This window comes from Tamandua tetradactyla, chromosome 1 (assembly GCF_023851605.1).
Source record: "Tamandua tetradactyla isolate mTamTet1 chromosome 1, mTamTet1.pri, whole genome shotgun sequence".
Taxonomy (NCBI): Eukaryota; Metazoa; Chordata; class Mammalia; order Pilosa; family Myrmecophagidae; genus Tamandua; species Tamandua tetradactyla.
The window spans coordinates 224,053,958-224,070,562 of record NC_135327.1 but is presented as its reverse complement, the minus strand read 5'-3'; the positions used below and the strand labels follow the sequence as shown (position 1 = coordinate 224,070,562).

The 16,605-nt window shown below is 39.5% G+C and overlaps 1 protein-coding gene across 11 annotated transcripts in view; it reads right to left on the bottom strand.

Annotated features, from left to right (window-relative positions):
* Window positions 1-16,605, bottom strand: part of ABI1 (abl interactor 1) — a 126,788-nt gene that overhangs the window by 57,719 nt on the left and 52,464 nt on the right. For 10 of the 11 annotated variants that reach the window (XM_077153389.1, XM_077153330.1, XM_077153398.1 and 7 more), the window contains exon 2: window positions 13,622-13,789. In XM_077153389.1, coding sequence (XP_077009504.1) covers window positions 13,622-13,789 — 168 coding nt within the window. Of the gene's footprint in view, window positions 1-13,621; window positions 13,790-13,907; window positions 14,232-16,605 lie in introns of those variants that run through there. The other variant, XM_077153384.1, reaches the window with a different exon arrangement.

The window sequence follows — 16,605 nt, the reverse complement described above, 5'->3', positions numbered from 1 at the left end:
GAATTCTTGATATCCTCACAAGCAGTACAGACAACCAAGCTATAGGTTGAGCCCCCAATCTTGGGGTGTCTTCATATGAAACTTACCCCATGTTCTAGTTTGCTAGCTGCTGGAATGCAATACACCAGAAATGGAATGGCTTTTAAAAGGGAGAATTTAATGAGTTGTAAGTTTACAGATCTAAGGCCGAGAAAATGTCCCAATTTAAACAAGTCTAAAGAAACGTCCAATCAAAGGCATCTAGGGAAAGATACCTTGGTTCAAGAAAGCCGATGAAGTTCAAGGTTTCTCTCTCAAGTGAGAAGGCACATGGCAAACACAGTCAGGGCTTCTCTCTCAGCTGGAAGGGCACATGGCAAACACGGCGTCATCTGCTAGCTTTCTCTCCTGGCTTCCTATTTCATGAAGCTCCCTTCATGAAGGGAGGCGTTTTCCTTCTTCATCTCCAAAGGTCACTGGCTGGTGGACTCTCTGCTTCGTGGTGCTGCAGCATTCTCTGCTCTCTCTGAATCTCTCTGAATCTCTCATTCTCCAAAATGTTTCCTCTTTTATAGGACTTCAGAAACTAATCGAGACCCACTCAAATGGCTGGAGACATGTCATCCCCTAATCCAGTTTAACAACCATTCTTAACTAAATCATATCATCCAGGGAGATGATCTCATTACAGTTTCAAATATACAGTACTGAATAGGGATTATTCTACCTTTAAGAAATGGGATTTATATTAAAACATGGCTCTTCGTAGGGGGCATACTTCCTTTCAAACCAGCACACCCCACAAAGGATAGACCAAGCCTACTTAAAATTAGGCCTAAAGAGACACCCCCAAGAGAACCTCTTTTGTTGCTCAGATGTGGCCTCTCTCTCCAGCCAACACAACAAGCAAACTCACCACCCTCCCCCTGTCTATGTGGGACATGACTCCCAGGAGTGTGGACCTTCCTGGCAATGTGGGACAGAAATCCTAGAATGAGCTGAGACTCAGCATCAAGGAATTGAGAAAAATTCTAGAATGAGCTGAGACTCAGCATCAAGGTATTGAGAAAACCTTCTCGACCAAAGCAGGGAAGAGTGAAATGAGACAAAATAAAATGTCAATGGTTAAGAGATTCCAAACAGAGTCGAGAGGTTATCCTGGAGGTTATCCTTACGCATTAAATAGATATCACCTTGTTAGTCAAGACATAATGGAGAGGCTGGAGGGAACTGCCTGAAAATATAGAGCTGTGTTCACAGTCATGTGAAGATGATTGTATATGATATAGCTTTCACAATGTGTGTGATTGTGAAAATCTTGTGTCTGATGCTCCTTGTATCTACCTTATCAACAGACGAGTAAAACATATGAAATAAAAATAAATAATAGGGGGAACAAATATTAAAATAAATTTAGATTGAAATGCTAGTGATCAATGAAAGGGAGGGGTAAAGGGTATGGTATGTATGAATTTTTTTTCTGTCTTCTTTTTATCTCTTTTTCTGAATAGATACAAATGTTCCAAGAAATGATCATGATGATGAATATGCAACTATGTGATGATACTGTGAATTACTGATTATATATGTAGAACCGAATGATCAAAAGTTTTAAAAAAAAAAAGCTAAAATTGATAGATCTAGGTGTCTGAGGGGTGGGGATATATTGGAGTTCTCTGTTTGAGGTTTGTATTGTTTTTTTATTGTTGTTTCTTTGTTGTTGTTGTTTTGGCATGGGCAGGCTCTGGGAATCGAACCCAGGTCTTTGGCATGGCAGGCGAGAATCCTGCCATTGAGCAACGGTTGCACTTCCCTGTATTGTTTTTGTAACTGTCTTGGAAGTTTGAAAGTATTTCAAAATAAAAAGGTAAAACACTTAAAAATATCTAATAATAAAAAGAGCACATACACAAGAATGGATATTACTTTAAAAACAGAAAATAACAAATATTAACGCGGGGGACTTCCGGAGAAGATGGCGGCTTAGTAAGACGCGCGGGTCTTAGTTCCTCCTCCAGAACAGCTACTAGAGAAGTAGAAACAATACAGAACAGCTCCCGGAGCCACGACGGAGACCAAGAAGACAGCGTACCCCATTCTGGAAAGGCTGACTGGCTGGAAGAACCCGCTCCGGTGAGATCGCCGAGGGGTGCGGGCTTCCCCGGGCCAGGGCGGCAGGCGGCCGGAGTCCCTCCCTCCCTCCTTCCCGGGCCGGCTGGGAGAATTGGACAGGCGGTCCCCTCAAGCCGCGGCGGCTGGCGCCCCACCACCACCACGCGCAGCCCCCCGGACCAGCTGGGAGAATTGGATCGGAGATCCCCAAGCTGCGGAGAATGGCAACCAGGGTCCCTTCCAAACACGTGGCTTCCCGGTCTGGCTGCGAATGGTGGATAGATACTTCCCCAAGCTGCGGCGGCTAGTGCCCCCCCGCCACGCTTGGCGCCCTGGGCCAGCTGGGAAATTTGGACAGGCGCTCCCCCAAGCCGCGGAGGCCGGCGACCCTCCCCACGCGCGGATCCCCGGGCCGGCTGGGAGATTCGGATTGGCACTCCCCCAAGCTGCTTCGGCTGGCGACCCCCCCTACAGCGAGAGTTTTCCAAAGTTAAAGGAGCCACAGCACCTTTTACTGGTGGGACCCGCAGACAGCTGAGCGCCACAAGCGCCACCTACTGGGCAGGATAAGAAATATTAACAAGGGTGCAAAGAAACATGAATCCTCAAATATTTTCTGTGGGAATGGAATATGGTGCAGCTGCTGTTGAAAGCAGTTTGTTGGTTCCTCAAAAAGTAATATATACAATTACCATATGACCAACCAATCCCACTACTTAGTATATAACCAAAAGAACTGGAAGCAGGGGCTTGAATAGACCCTTGTACAATGATGTTCACAGCAGCATTAGTTACAATAGCTGAAGATGGAAACAACTCTTACTTCATCCATCAACAGATGAATGGATAAAAAACAAGTGGTATATACACACAATGGGATGTTATTAAGCTGTAAAAAGGAATGAAGTTTTGAGGCAATAAGGATGATCCCTGAAGACATTATGCTGAGGGAAACAAACCTGACAAAAAGGGACAGATACTGTATAATATCACGTGAAATAATTAGAATATGCAAATTCAGAATCAGAAAGCAGATTAAAGGTTACAAGAGCAGGGAGGAAAGGAGATAGAGAATTAGTGCTTACTGGGTACAGAGTTTCTTTTTAGGGTGATGGAAAAGTTTTGGTAATGGCTAGTGATGGTAGCACAACATTGTAAATGTAATTAACACTGAGTTGTATATTTGAAAGTGGTTAAGAGAGGAAATTTTACGTTATATATATGTTCCCATAATTAGAAAAACAAAAAAATAAAAATGAAGACATACCATTCAGCCCATCTTTCTGGAATCTTCTCTCCTACCCTCTTCCCGCCCCCCACATCCACAAAGAGCATCAGTTACTATAGGACAACTTCAAGGGGCCAAATATACATGCAGTAGGAGCTCCTAAAGGATAGGCAAAATAAAATAGATTGAAAAAATATGTGAAGAAATAAAAGGAAAAAATTTCCCAATTTTTATGCAAAGTATAAACCCACAGATTCAAAAAGCTGGGAAAACCCCAAGCACAAGAAACATGAAGAATACTATACAAAGCACATCATAATTAAATTACTTAGAGCCAACGACAAGACCATCAGCTAGGGCAAATAGTCTAATGCGCCCCTTTCCAAACAGAGGCCCGGAGCCCTTAGACGTGCACAGACACGGAGACAGGGACTAGGAAGTAAGCAAAGCACTGTTCCTATGAACCCACCCCCCAAACCCACCACCATGCCCAAGGCACCCAACACACCCAAACCCTGCCCCCCGCACGCCATTCACCTCCCACTTCCTGTCCCATGCAGGCGCTAATCCAAGCATCTGTGCAACACCCACCCCCAGCCCATGCACTCACGCAACTGCACTCCCACCCTTAAACCCACCCACTGTGCCTACCCTGAGTTCTGCAATCGCACATACCAAGGGGCTCATACCTGCCTCCTGCCTGCCCTAGTAGCCACGCATCCAGCCCTGCTCCTTCAACACCTGCTCCCTGTCCCCTCACCTTGCCCTCCAGCTCTGCACAAGCACTCACCCACACATCCAGGGTACACCTGCACCCAGCCCACACATGTACTAACCTAACCCACCCATGTTCCCATACCCCACCTCTACTGAGACACACACTAGAGGTCCCCCACTCCCATGTATGTGTACAACTCCACCCCAGCAGCATCCTGCCCCACACACAAACATACCCTTGCCCCACCGGCCCACCTTACTGGTGCTCTCATGTACATCCATGCCACACAGCCCCCACTCTGCGCACACAAGCATCTGTGCCCTGACCCCCCATGCACCCCACACACATGCACATGCTTCCCGGCCCTCAACTCACACCCTGTGACACCCATGACCTGCAGCCCACCCCTGATTTGCATCCTGGTCCCCCTGGACTCCCTTCCTTGCACAAGTATCAACCGTTCTTCCCCCACCCTGAATCCAAACTCTGTACCCTAAACCCCACACCCTGATATTCACTATCCCCACGCTCCAAGCACCCACTCACAATCTGTCTGCTCCCGTACATCTGCACAGCCTCCAACATCCTCACGCCAGGCTCTGCCTCTGTGTCCCTCATGCCGTGCCCTGCTCCTGTGCTCCAAGGCCTGCCCAAGCTGTATCCTGCCACCAGGGTCCCCACACTGCCCTTGCACAACCCCCACACACCTGAGCACCAGCATAGCGCCCCTAACCCATACCTTTCCCTGAGCCACAACTTGTCACTGCACCACTGTGCCCCACCCCATGCCATTCATCCTGCCCCACACCCATCACACAAATACAAACATTAGACTACTGAAGGAATTCAACTTCTATAGGAACCCTATCAAAATAATTACATACCTCGAAGGCAAAAGAAAATCACAAAGCATGTGAAGATGCAGACAGATATAGCCCAGCCTACTGAACGAATCAAAACTATGGAAGAGACACAGACTTTGGAACAACTTATTAAAGCTGTTCATATAACTCTACTAAGTAAAATCAGTGGGTTGGCCTATGACATAAAGGATATCAAGAAGACACTAGACCAAGATGGCGGTTTAGTGAGGTATGGGATTTAGTTCACCCTCCAGAGCAGCTAGTAAATAGCCAGGAACAGTACAGAAAAACTGCTGGGGCCACGTCAGTGACCAGACACAGAGCATACACCAGTCTGGACAAGCTGGACCAGCTGTGATCCCACCCAGAACCGTGAGTCCCTCAAACTGTGGAAGCCAGTGCCCCTCCCCTACAGACTGGTTCCCAGAGGGGAAAGGAAAGAGACTTTACCAGCAGCAAGGGGCTAAGCGCAACCAAGCCCCAATTGTGGAATTAACAAATTCTAACTACTAAAGATAGGCCCCCAGCTCAGTGAACCTTGAGAAAAAGCTGAGGTTGCTGATTTCCCCCCTAACACAAAGGCGGCAGGGCTGACAGAAAAAGAAAAAACATACACACAAAAAAAAAAAACCAGAGAGTTTTTTTGGATTGGACAACACAATATACTTGAAAGGGTCTAAGCCCTGAAGGAGGGGGCACATACCACCTGGAGATACACAGAGCAACATATCAACTTAAGCTCTTAATTGCCAAACCCAAGGAATAGGGGTTCTGCTCTGAAAAGGATTTTTTTTTCTTTTTCTTTTTTTGTAACTGTGTTTCTATGGCTTGACTGCTCTTTGGATACAACTGCAAGGCTTCTCAGGCTCCAACTACCCTAGGCATGGGCAGAATTAAGCTCATCTGAGAGCTTGTCTGGAAGCTGTGTCTTTCCCAGGAGAGAGGTGGGGACCAGCTCAGGTGGAATCCTTCCCTCAAGGAATTCAAACCCCAGGGTCTGGAAAATTGAAGGGATTAAAGGCAGCATACAACCTCTCCTCTGTCTCAACCATGCCCCAGCAGGGAGAGACTGCTGAAATTAAAGGTACCACATCACTTTATGCTGGTGGGACCCACAGGCAGACAAATGTCACATACTGGGCAGGATAGGAAAAACACAGAGAAAGTCTTTCAACCTGCTGGATCTCACCGTCAGGGAAGACTGACGCAGGTGACTCTTTCCTCCTGAGAGGAGGCCAATTTGGTCTGGGAAAATATGACTGGGGGTCTGTAATACCTAAGCAGACCCTCCTAAGGGGGGAAAAAGGCACCATGCAGGCAGAGCAAGAAATAAGAAAACAAGAACTAAAAACTTCTGATCTGTCAAACAAAACCTAAGCTACAGGTCTAGAATAAGCTGAACTGAATGTCAAAGAACAGATAGACAACAAATCATCCAGAAAGAAAATCCTAGGTAAAAAAAGTGAAAACAATCTCCAGAATAAATTAAGGAAATTAAATGTCTAGATGCCAGCAAAAAATAATGACTCATACTAGGAAAACTGAAGTTATGGCCCAGTCAAAGGAACAAACCAACAATTCAAATGAGACACAGGAGTTGAAACAATCAATTCAGGATGTTCAAACAGACATGGAAAACCTCATCAAAAATCAAATCAATGAATTGAGGGAGGATATAAAGAAGGCAAGGGACGAACAAAAAAGAAGAAATCAAAGGTCTGAAAAAACAAATCACAAAACTTATGGGAATGAAACGCACAGTAGAAGAGATAAAAAAAAACAATGGAAAACTACAATGTTTGATTTTAAGAGACAGAAGATAGGATTAGTGAACTGGAGGACAGGCTATCTGAAATCCAACAAGCAAAAGAAAATATAGGGGAAAAAAATGGAAAAATATGAGCAGGGACTCAGGGAAGTGAATGACAACATGAAATGTACAAATATACATGTTGTGGGTGTCCCAGAAGGAGAATAGAAGGGAAAATGAGGAGAAAAACTAATGGAGGAAATTATCACTGAAAATTTCCCAACTCTTACGAAAGACTTAATATTACAGATCCCAGAAGCGAACCCCAAACAGAATAGATCCAAAGAGACATGCTCCAAGACACTCACTAATCAGAATGTCAGATGTCAAAGAGAAAGAGAGAATTTTGAAAGCAGCGAGAGAAAAGCAATCCATTTTATACAAGGGAAGTCCAATAAGAGTATGCGTAGATTTCTCAGCAGAAACTATGGAGGTGAGAAAACAATGGTATGATATATTTAAGATATTAAAAAAGAAAAACTGCCAACCAAGAATTCTATATCCAGCAAAACTGTCCTTCAAAAATGAGGCAAAATTAAAACATTTTCAGACAAAAAAGTCACGGAGAGAATTTGTGACCAAGAGACAAGCTCTGCAAGAAATACTAAATGGAGCACTAGAGACAGATAGGAAAAGACAAGAGAGAGAGGTGTGGAAAAGAGTGTAGAAATGAAGACAATTAGTAAAGGTAAAAAGAAGAAAAATCAGATATGACATATAAAATCCAAAAGGTAAAATGGTAGAAGAAAGTACTGTCCTTACCATAATAACACTAAATGTTAATGGATTAAACTCCCCAATCAAGACATAGACTAGCAGAATGGATTAAGAAAACACTAGAAGAGCATGAAGAAAAATTTGAAGGAATAAACAGAAAAATAGTAGATACTGCAGAGATTAAAAATGCTGTAAACCAAAATCAAAAACAAACTAGAGACACACAAAAGCAGATATGAAGAGGCAGAAGAAAGAATAAGTGAACGAGCATTTCAGACACACTAGAGCAAATGGCAAAAAAGACATAAAAATTTGAATTGCATCTCAGGGGGATGATGGACAAAAGAAACACACAAATATAGGAACCATCAGTGTCCCAGACAGGGAAGAGAAGAGTTAAGAGCTAGGAAGATTATTTGAAGATAAAATGCAGGAAAATATCCTAACCATTATAAAAGACATAAATAAGCAAATCAAAGAAGCCCAACAAACCCCAAATAGAACAAATCCAAATAGAGTTATTCTAAGACAATACTACTCAGTCTGTCAAATGTTGAAGACAACAGAAAAAAACTTAAAGCAGCAAGAGAAAACAAACTACTACATATAAGGGAAACCACTTAAGACTGAGTTTGGACTACTCAACTGTGACTATGGAGACAAGAAGGTAGTGGTATCATATATTTAAGATCCTGAAAAACTTCTAGACAAGAATTCTGTACCCAGCCACACTGTCATCAGAACTGAGGGACAGATTAAAATTTTCAGACAAATTGTGAGAGGATGTAGAAAAACTGGGATATCTATGCTCTGCTGGGGGGGCATGTATAATGGTGCAACCACTATAGAAGACAGTCTGGTAATTCTTCAGAAAACTAGATATTGAGTTGCCCTATGACCCGACAATACCACTACTCAGTATATTCCCAGAAAAGTTGAAAGCAGTGAAACAGACACCGATGTTCACTAACAATAGCCAAAATATGAAAACAAGCCAAGTGCCCATCAAAAGATCAGTGGTATATGTATATACATATATACAATGAAATATTTTTTGTATACAAAAAAATACAATGTTTTGTATATTTAACAAAATGTGGTACACACATACAATGAAATATTATACAGCAGTATGACAAAATGATGTCCTGAAGCACATGGCAAGACGGAAGAACTTTGAAGACATAATGCTGAGTGAAATAAGCCCGACACAAAAGGACAGATATTGTATGATTCCACTTTTATGACAATGGTACAGATAAAGTCAGAGCCTTATACTACAGGATATGGGAAACCTAAAGATACACACAATTAGCTAATGAGATTAAATTTAAATGCAAGGGAATAGAAAGAAGTGAAGGCCGTTTATTACTGGGGTTATCAGTTAATATTGCCATATTGAAGGTCAACATGATTGAAAGTGGTTGTATAGACCCATGTGTCCTACCAATTAACATTACAAATATAAAGAAGCTCTTGCATGAACTATCTCAAAGGTTTGAATCTTGTACAAAGAGTATATAATATCAAGGCCTAGGGAAAAAACTGCCATTCATGCTATAGGCTACGTTTAACAGAAAAACATCAACAGTACCACAGCAACATCAGGGATAAATAATGGGGGGAGGAACAAAAGATAAGGGGAGGTTTGGATTTTCTGTTTAGTGAGGGTATGTTTATCTTTCATTTTTCATTGTCTAAAATTGAGAGTGTTGATGGACTGCTGACCTTGTTGTACATTAGGCATAATGTCCACTGGTTGGAGGTAGTAGAAAGATACACTGACTGAGAAGTAGAATGGCAAACAGTGGTGTATACATATGATTATTGTGCTGCTACAGAAAGGAAAGAAGTTGTGTGGCATGTGATGTTGTACATGATCCCGTGGGACACTTTGTGAGGTGAAATAAGCAGAAACAAAAGGCAAATATTATATGGTCACATTTAGAAAATACTTACAAGAAAGTTGGAACCTAGATTGTAAGCTCTTATAGCAATCATATTTAGTCCACAGTGTTAACTGTTATTTCTAGATTTTGAGAGGCTTTACTATATATGTATAACCTGGTATTTAGAGATAAGAACACCACCAATCAGGACAGGATTAAGGTAATTCAGAATACAGGGTTTAAGGAAGACGTATTTTAGAACTTCACCCACTCTATGGGATCAAAGGAAGAAAGGTTTATTTTGTACAGAACCTAACTTTTCTGTAGCACATAATCTAACTCAACCCATCTGGACAGATCATTTAAACAACCCAAACACAGGAGCCCAGGATGGGAATGAGAGCCTATCATCCTGTATACCTCAATGTAATGCCCAGATACATCCCAGATAATGCTAAACAGATAATCAAAAAGTATTGGCAAAGTCCTTTGAGGGATGGGAGAAAAAATATGGAACTGTTAAACTTTGCCACCAGGAAAACCCCTGATACTTATCAAACATTTGAGACTCCCAGGTCAGCAGGCCAAATCCTTGATCTTGAGGCTTACTCTTGTGAAGCTTATTTATGTAACAGAGAACCTTAGCCTATCTATAGTTGTACCTAGGAGTTGCTTCCAGAGGATTTCTTTTGTTGCTCAGATATGCCTTCTCTCTCTCTAAGTCCAACTCTGGAAGTGAAATCATTACCCTCCCCACTACAAGGGACATAACATCCAGAGGTGAATGTCTCCCTGGCAACATACGAAATGATTCCCAGGGATGAGCCTAGCCCTGGCACCATGGTATCGACAATGCCAACCTGACCAAATAGTTGGAAAAGAAGTGTAACAAATAAGGTATCAGTGGCTGAAAAGAATTTAAGTACAGTTGAAAGGCTACTCTGGAGGCTACTTTATGCAAGTTTCAGCTAGACATTGTTATCTATCATAGTTTGCCAAACCCCAACCAAAACCAGTCCTGCCCTAGGGCTTTATATGAGATTCTACAAAGAGTCCATGCACTAGGAATACTTTCCAGAAACCTACAACCTCCAGGTGGGTTCCTAAGCCAGATAAGTCCTGAAAGGCAGAGGGGCCAGCCTCTCCAGAACATCAACTAGTTCCATTTCCTTATCCCTTATTATGGACAGCCCCTTCCAACATGAAAAATTTAGAATGGGCATAGTCCAAATAAGCCTAAAGAGTGGGAGAAAGTATTAAAGGAGATGGTGGAGTTATACAAAGAATGTAAGGTTTAGCAGATGAGTATGGTTGCTGAATCATTATATTGATTTTTTTTTTTTTTTTTTTAGTTTCCAGTGTGTTGGAGTAGCTAGTAGTAAAAACCTAAAATGTGGAACTGTGACCCATGCCAAACTCTGAAATCTATTCTACAAATAATTGTTGCAGTTTGCTTTGAAATTTGTTTTTTTGTATATATGTTATTTTTCACAAAAAGGGAAAAAAAGTCAATGGTGATGATCAATGCACAGCTATATGATGATACTGTGAAGCACTGATTGTACACTTCAGATGATTACAGGGTATGTGAATATATAATATATATCAATAAAATTGCATTAAACAATTTTTTTTAAACAAAGGCAAAATACTTTCTCAGACATACAAAAGCTGAAAAACTTCATCACCAGTAAACTGGCACTACACTACACATTGAAGGACAGTATAGAAATAAGTGTCACCAGAAATCTGGGCTATAAAAAAAGTCTCAATAAATTTGAAAGGATTCAAACAATATAAAGAAATTTTTCTGATCAGAAATGGTAACTACATGATATATATGAAAGAACTATTTTCCTAAAAACTCTTTAAAAGCTCATAAGAAAAATAATAGCAAAGTATTGTGGGGTTTAATATACATGCAGGAGTAAAATGGATAACACCAACAGCACAAAAAGGCAGGAAAGAAGAAATATAAGTAAACTGTTCTTGGGTACTAATACACTCATGAAGTAATATAATATCACAGTATACTTCAAAGGGTAAGTTAAAGACGTTTACCAGAAACCCTAGAGCAAACACTAAAAATGAGAAACTACACAAAAAAGAGTTATGACTAATCATCAACAAAAGAAATAAAGAGGAATCATAAAAAATATTCAACTGACTCCAAAGGAGGCCGAAAAGAGGACAAACAGAAAGTTGGAAGGGTTACATTCATATTAGACAAAGTCGATTTCAGAAAAAAAAATCCTTTTCATAAATACAAAGGCATCAATTCATCAAGATGATATAACAAGCCTAAGCCTTTATGCAATAACATAGCTTTGAAATACATAAAACAAAAACCGACAGAATGCAAAGAGAAATAGACTGATCCAAAATTACAGAGATTTCAACATATATTTCTCAATAATTGATAAAAACAGATTGACAGAAAATCAGCACAAATAGAGAAGAATTAAACAACAATGTCAAGTGATTTGAACTAATAAGATTTACAGAACATTCCACCCAACTACAGCAAATAACACATTTTTCTCAAGTGTACACAAAATTTTTACCAAGACAGATCATATTCCATCTTGGGATATAAAACAATTCTCAATAAACTTGAAATAACTCAAATATATAAAGAATGTTTTCTGACCACAATGGAATTAAATTAGAAATCAACAGTAGAAAGATCCTTGGAATATTCCAAAATATTTGGAAACTAAAGCATTTCCAAATAACACAAAGGCAAGGTGGGGATGGAGTGTGTTTTAGTCTGCTGAAGTTGCCAGAATGCAACACACCAGAGATGAATTGGCTTTTAATAAAAGGAGATGTATTTAGTTAAAAGTTTATTTCTTCAGAGGAAAGGCAGCTAACTTTTATCTGAGGTTCTCTGTTACACGGGAAGGCACAGGGTGACGTCTGCTGGCTTCTCTTCTGATTTTTGGGTTCCAACGGCTTTCCCCCAGGGCAATTTCTTTCTGCATCTCCAAACGTCTGGACTGATTTGCAAGTGCTGAACTGCTAGGGCTGTGCTGCGGTTGAGCTCTCTTCTGACCTCTCTCCTTTAAGCCTCCAAGTAATTAAATTAAACAGCTAATTAAATTAAACATCACTGAAAGGCACTCACTCCCCTTAGCCAGCTGCAGATGGAATCAGCCATAAATGAGTTTCATATGCTAATGATTCACCACAAGAACTGGTCAAGTTACACCTAAACCTAACTACCACAGGGTGGGTAGTAAAACTATCACTTATTCAGACATGATTCTCTCCTCCTAGAAAATCTGATGGAATCTATAAAATAGCTACTACAACTAGTAAGTGACTTAACAAGTCTTGGATATACAAAAATCAACTACTTCCAAATAAAGAAGTAACAAGTAAATAACCAAAAATTAAAATTATAAAAACAATACCATTTGCAATAACATAAAAATCATCATATATCTTGAATAAATATAACAAAAAATATGAAAGACTTAAAAACTGAAAATTACAAAAGTCACGTGAATAGATCTTCAACATCATTAATCACTAAGGAAATAGCCATTAAAAGCACAATGACGGGCAGGTCACAGTCGCTCAGCAGGCAGAGTTCTTGCCCGCCATGCCAGAGACCCGGGTTCAATTCCCGGTGCGTGCCCATGCAAAAAGAAAAAAGAAAAGCACAATGAGATACCATTACATACCTATTAAAATGGCTAAAATTAAAAACACTGACCATACCAAGTGCTGGTGATGATGCAGAGCAACTGGAATGCTCTCACATTGCTGGTATGAGGTAAAATGGTATAACCAGTTTGGAAAACAATTTGGCAATTTCTTATAAATAGACACCTACCTTGCAGCCTAGCCATATTCCACCCGTATTTACCCAACAGAAATAAGGAAATAAAGCACATACTCATAAAAGCACTGGTGTAAAAAAAAGCACAGTAGTATTATTTGTAATATCAAAACCTGAAAACAACAGAGAAGTTCATCAAACAGGTGAAGAGATAAAATAAAATGAATTTTTGGGTGTGTTCATTACCTTGAATATGGTGAAGTGGATACATGTCATAGGTGTTTGTGTGTCAAAACTTCCAAAATTGTACACCTAGACTATATGCAATTTATTTTACCTTAATGAAGTGCTTTTTAAAAAAGAATAGGTTTTACTGAACACAAAACTGAAGCCGGAAGTAATAATGACTACAATAGTTCAGTAAAAAGAGTAAGGAATCCAAACCCAGGATATGTACTTTTTTAACATGTGCTGCCAGTTGATTAAATGTAAATTTAAAGTCTTTTATAAGCTGTTACCTGTGAGATGTGATTGATGGAAGACTCCATTCTCCGAAGCTGAGAAGCCTGGATGTCCAGCAGTTGGAGTACATTGTTGGCCAGTGCATTTATTTGATAAGCAACACTAGCTAGGGATTGGGTTGTGTAGGCTTTGGTCTCTTCTAAAGCTTTTCTCTTGTCTGTAGCCTAAAATAAAAACAAAAGCAACCAATACTTACTTAACATTCTAAGCATATATTCTATAGAAATGCAGTTATGATATTTTTAACAGAAAAACAATTCAGTCAACACTCAATGGACCCACCTGACAATAGGAGTCTCAAGATACTAGATTAAGCCATGACAGAAATCACTTATAGACCATGTGGGAACCACTCCCTCCTGACTAGCCTATCCAGTGAGGTCCAACAGAGCAGCCACCTGGTGATTGTCATCACGGAATCAGAGGCACATTGTAACAGTTTGTTCTAGTTGACTAAACTTCCTCAACCATAGAGTCATTGCATTACATCTTTAGAACCTTGCTGTCAGCCCCATATTTGTAAACCCATTCCACTTTACATTTCTATTCACCTTAATCACCATCAGAAATCCAATCTCCTTGTTATCAATTATGACCAAGCCTCTATCTCCATAAAAACAATAGTAAGTCTTATGACCCAATCCCTAACCCACCCCTTCTTTCCAAACTCAGGTACATAACCTAAACTTACATAATGAGAACCCCTCAAAGAGAAGCAAAAGTTTAAAAGTTTTTTAAAACAGGTTTATAAACTGGGGATGGGGGAGTAAGGAATCTGCAACTTACATCACAAAGGGTAAATATAATGAACACATAATCCAAAAATGAAGAAAAAGACCAAGAATCCATAGGAAAAAAAGCAGGACAGACATCACAGTTCACAGAAAAAGCAATGTAACCATTTGAAAAAGAAAAGAAATGAATATTCAAACTAATATGAGGTATTTTTCACTCATTCAACTGGCAAATATCCAAGTCTGATAACATACACAGCAGAGCTGTGAGGAAAGACTCTCTGGTATGTTGCTAGCAAAAACCAATAATAATATTTCATACACTTCTACTTTCTGACCCAACAATCTCACTCTTAGGACTCTATCTTAAAGATTCACAAGGAAAAATACGTAAGATAGATGTACAAAGTTACTCACTGCAGCACTACTTGTAATAGCAAAAAACCAGAAACAACCCCACAGAACCACTAATACGGGACTGTTGAATAAAGTATGGTCTCTCCACACGATGGAGCATGATATACTGTTGTAATGAGGAATACTTTTATTACCACTATGCCAAAAATTCCAGAATAGTGCTAAAGTGAAAATTTTAAAAGATGGAAAATGTAGAGTATGATACTATTTAAGAAGAGATACGAAAACGTACCTTATATTTTTTTAAAATGAAGGATAAACTATATGTGTTTTAAAATTACCCACAGGGGCAAGGGGCAAATAGGTTGTAGGGAACACAGGATAGAAGCTAGACTTCCTTAAACATATCTTCTTTTTGTAGATTTGTTTTTTGAACTATGTAAATAATTTACACAATTATGAAACAATTTAATTTTAAAAAGGAATTTCATGAAATTAAATGTAAAATTAATCAAATGAGACTGTGCATTGTATTAATGGCTTAACCAGGTAGGAACTATTCTAAATATGACTTCAAAGCAGAGTAATGTTATTGTAGGATTCATCCTTATGGGATTCATCCTTAAGACAAAAGCAATTAAAAGAGGAAAAAGAAACTGAAACTGTCTTCAGTCTCTTTATTGCACTTGGTGGCACTGGAATTACCATCCTGAGACCACAGTGTTTTCATAAGAGTTAAAGCAATCATTAATTATGTGTATGTCATTGAAACCTGATATTTTGGCCATGGTTCAAAAAGACATATACATAAAATGAACAAGTTTAAGAAAAACTCTGTTGTCTAGATTTAAACCAAAAGCATCAATTTGAACCCAAGATGTTTTTTAGCACATCACCTATCAATATCCTAGCTCTGCCCACTGAAAAAGGCCTAAAAATAAGAACTGTCTAGTATCCATGGGGCATCTCCTATCAACCAGATTGTGACTGCCAGGAAAGGAACTAAAGGAACCAGGACTCCTTAGAAAAGTAAATGGTTACAGGTCTAGGTCAGGATATGTGCAAAATGCACCCAGAACATGCTACATATCAGAAAGCAGGTGGAAGCTATCAATTACTACTCTAGGGTCATGACAAAAGGACTCAGGAATCAAGCTTAATAAGCTCCCTCAGGCTAGAGATGGGACAATTTAAGCATCAATGAGGATCATAACTGCAATGGAAAGAAACATATAATATGTTTAAATATAAGAGTTCATAAAATCAAAAAATAAAAATCAAAACAAAAAAGTCATTGGTCATGTTTAGAGGATGCTAGGGACCATCTCATTATTTTGAATACTGGCAAATAAAGAGAATAAATCAAGCTTATATTCTTCCTTTCCCACATGATTTGTACCTCAGGGTTACAAGAGTTGATATGGGGAAGTTTCTGGTTATACAGAAGCATTCCAGCTAATAAAGCAATAAGAAAAAAAAAATGTTACATCAGAATATCATTTTTTACCTTCTACTAAATTAATGAATCTGAGTGATGATCATAAGTGGCTGCTAAAACCAAAAAAAAATTATGCACGTAAGACTACAAAAGGTCTTATGTAGGGGGAAGGGAGGTCAGAGTTATTTCCCTTTAACTCTGTATTGTATTACACTAAGATCCTTAAATATTTGGAATAAAGTTTGTTTTCTATCAGATATGTTTTGCAAATATTTTCTTCAAGTCTGTGACTTGCCTTTTCATTATTTCAAGTGTCCTCTGAAAAGCAAAAGCTGTTTATTTTCATGAAATCCAATTTACTCATTTTTTCTTTATATTTTATGCTTTTTGTGTCCTATTCAAGAAAAATTTGCTAAGTCCAAGGTCATTAAGATCTTCTCCTATGCTTGCT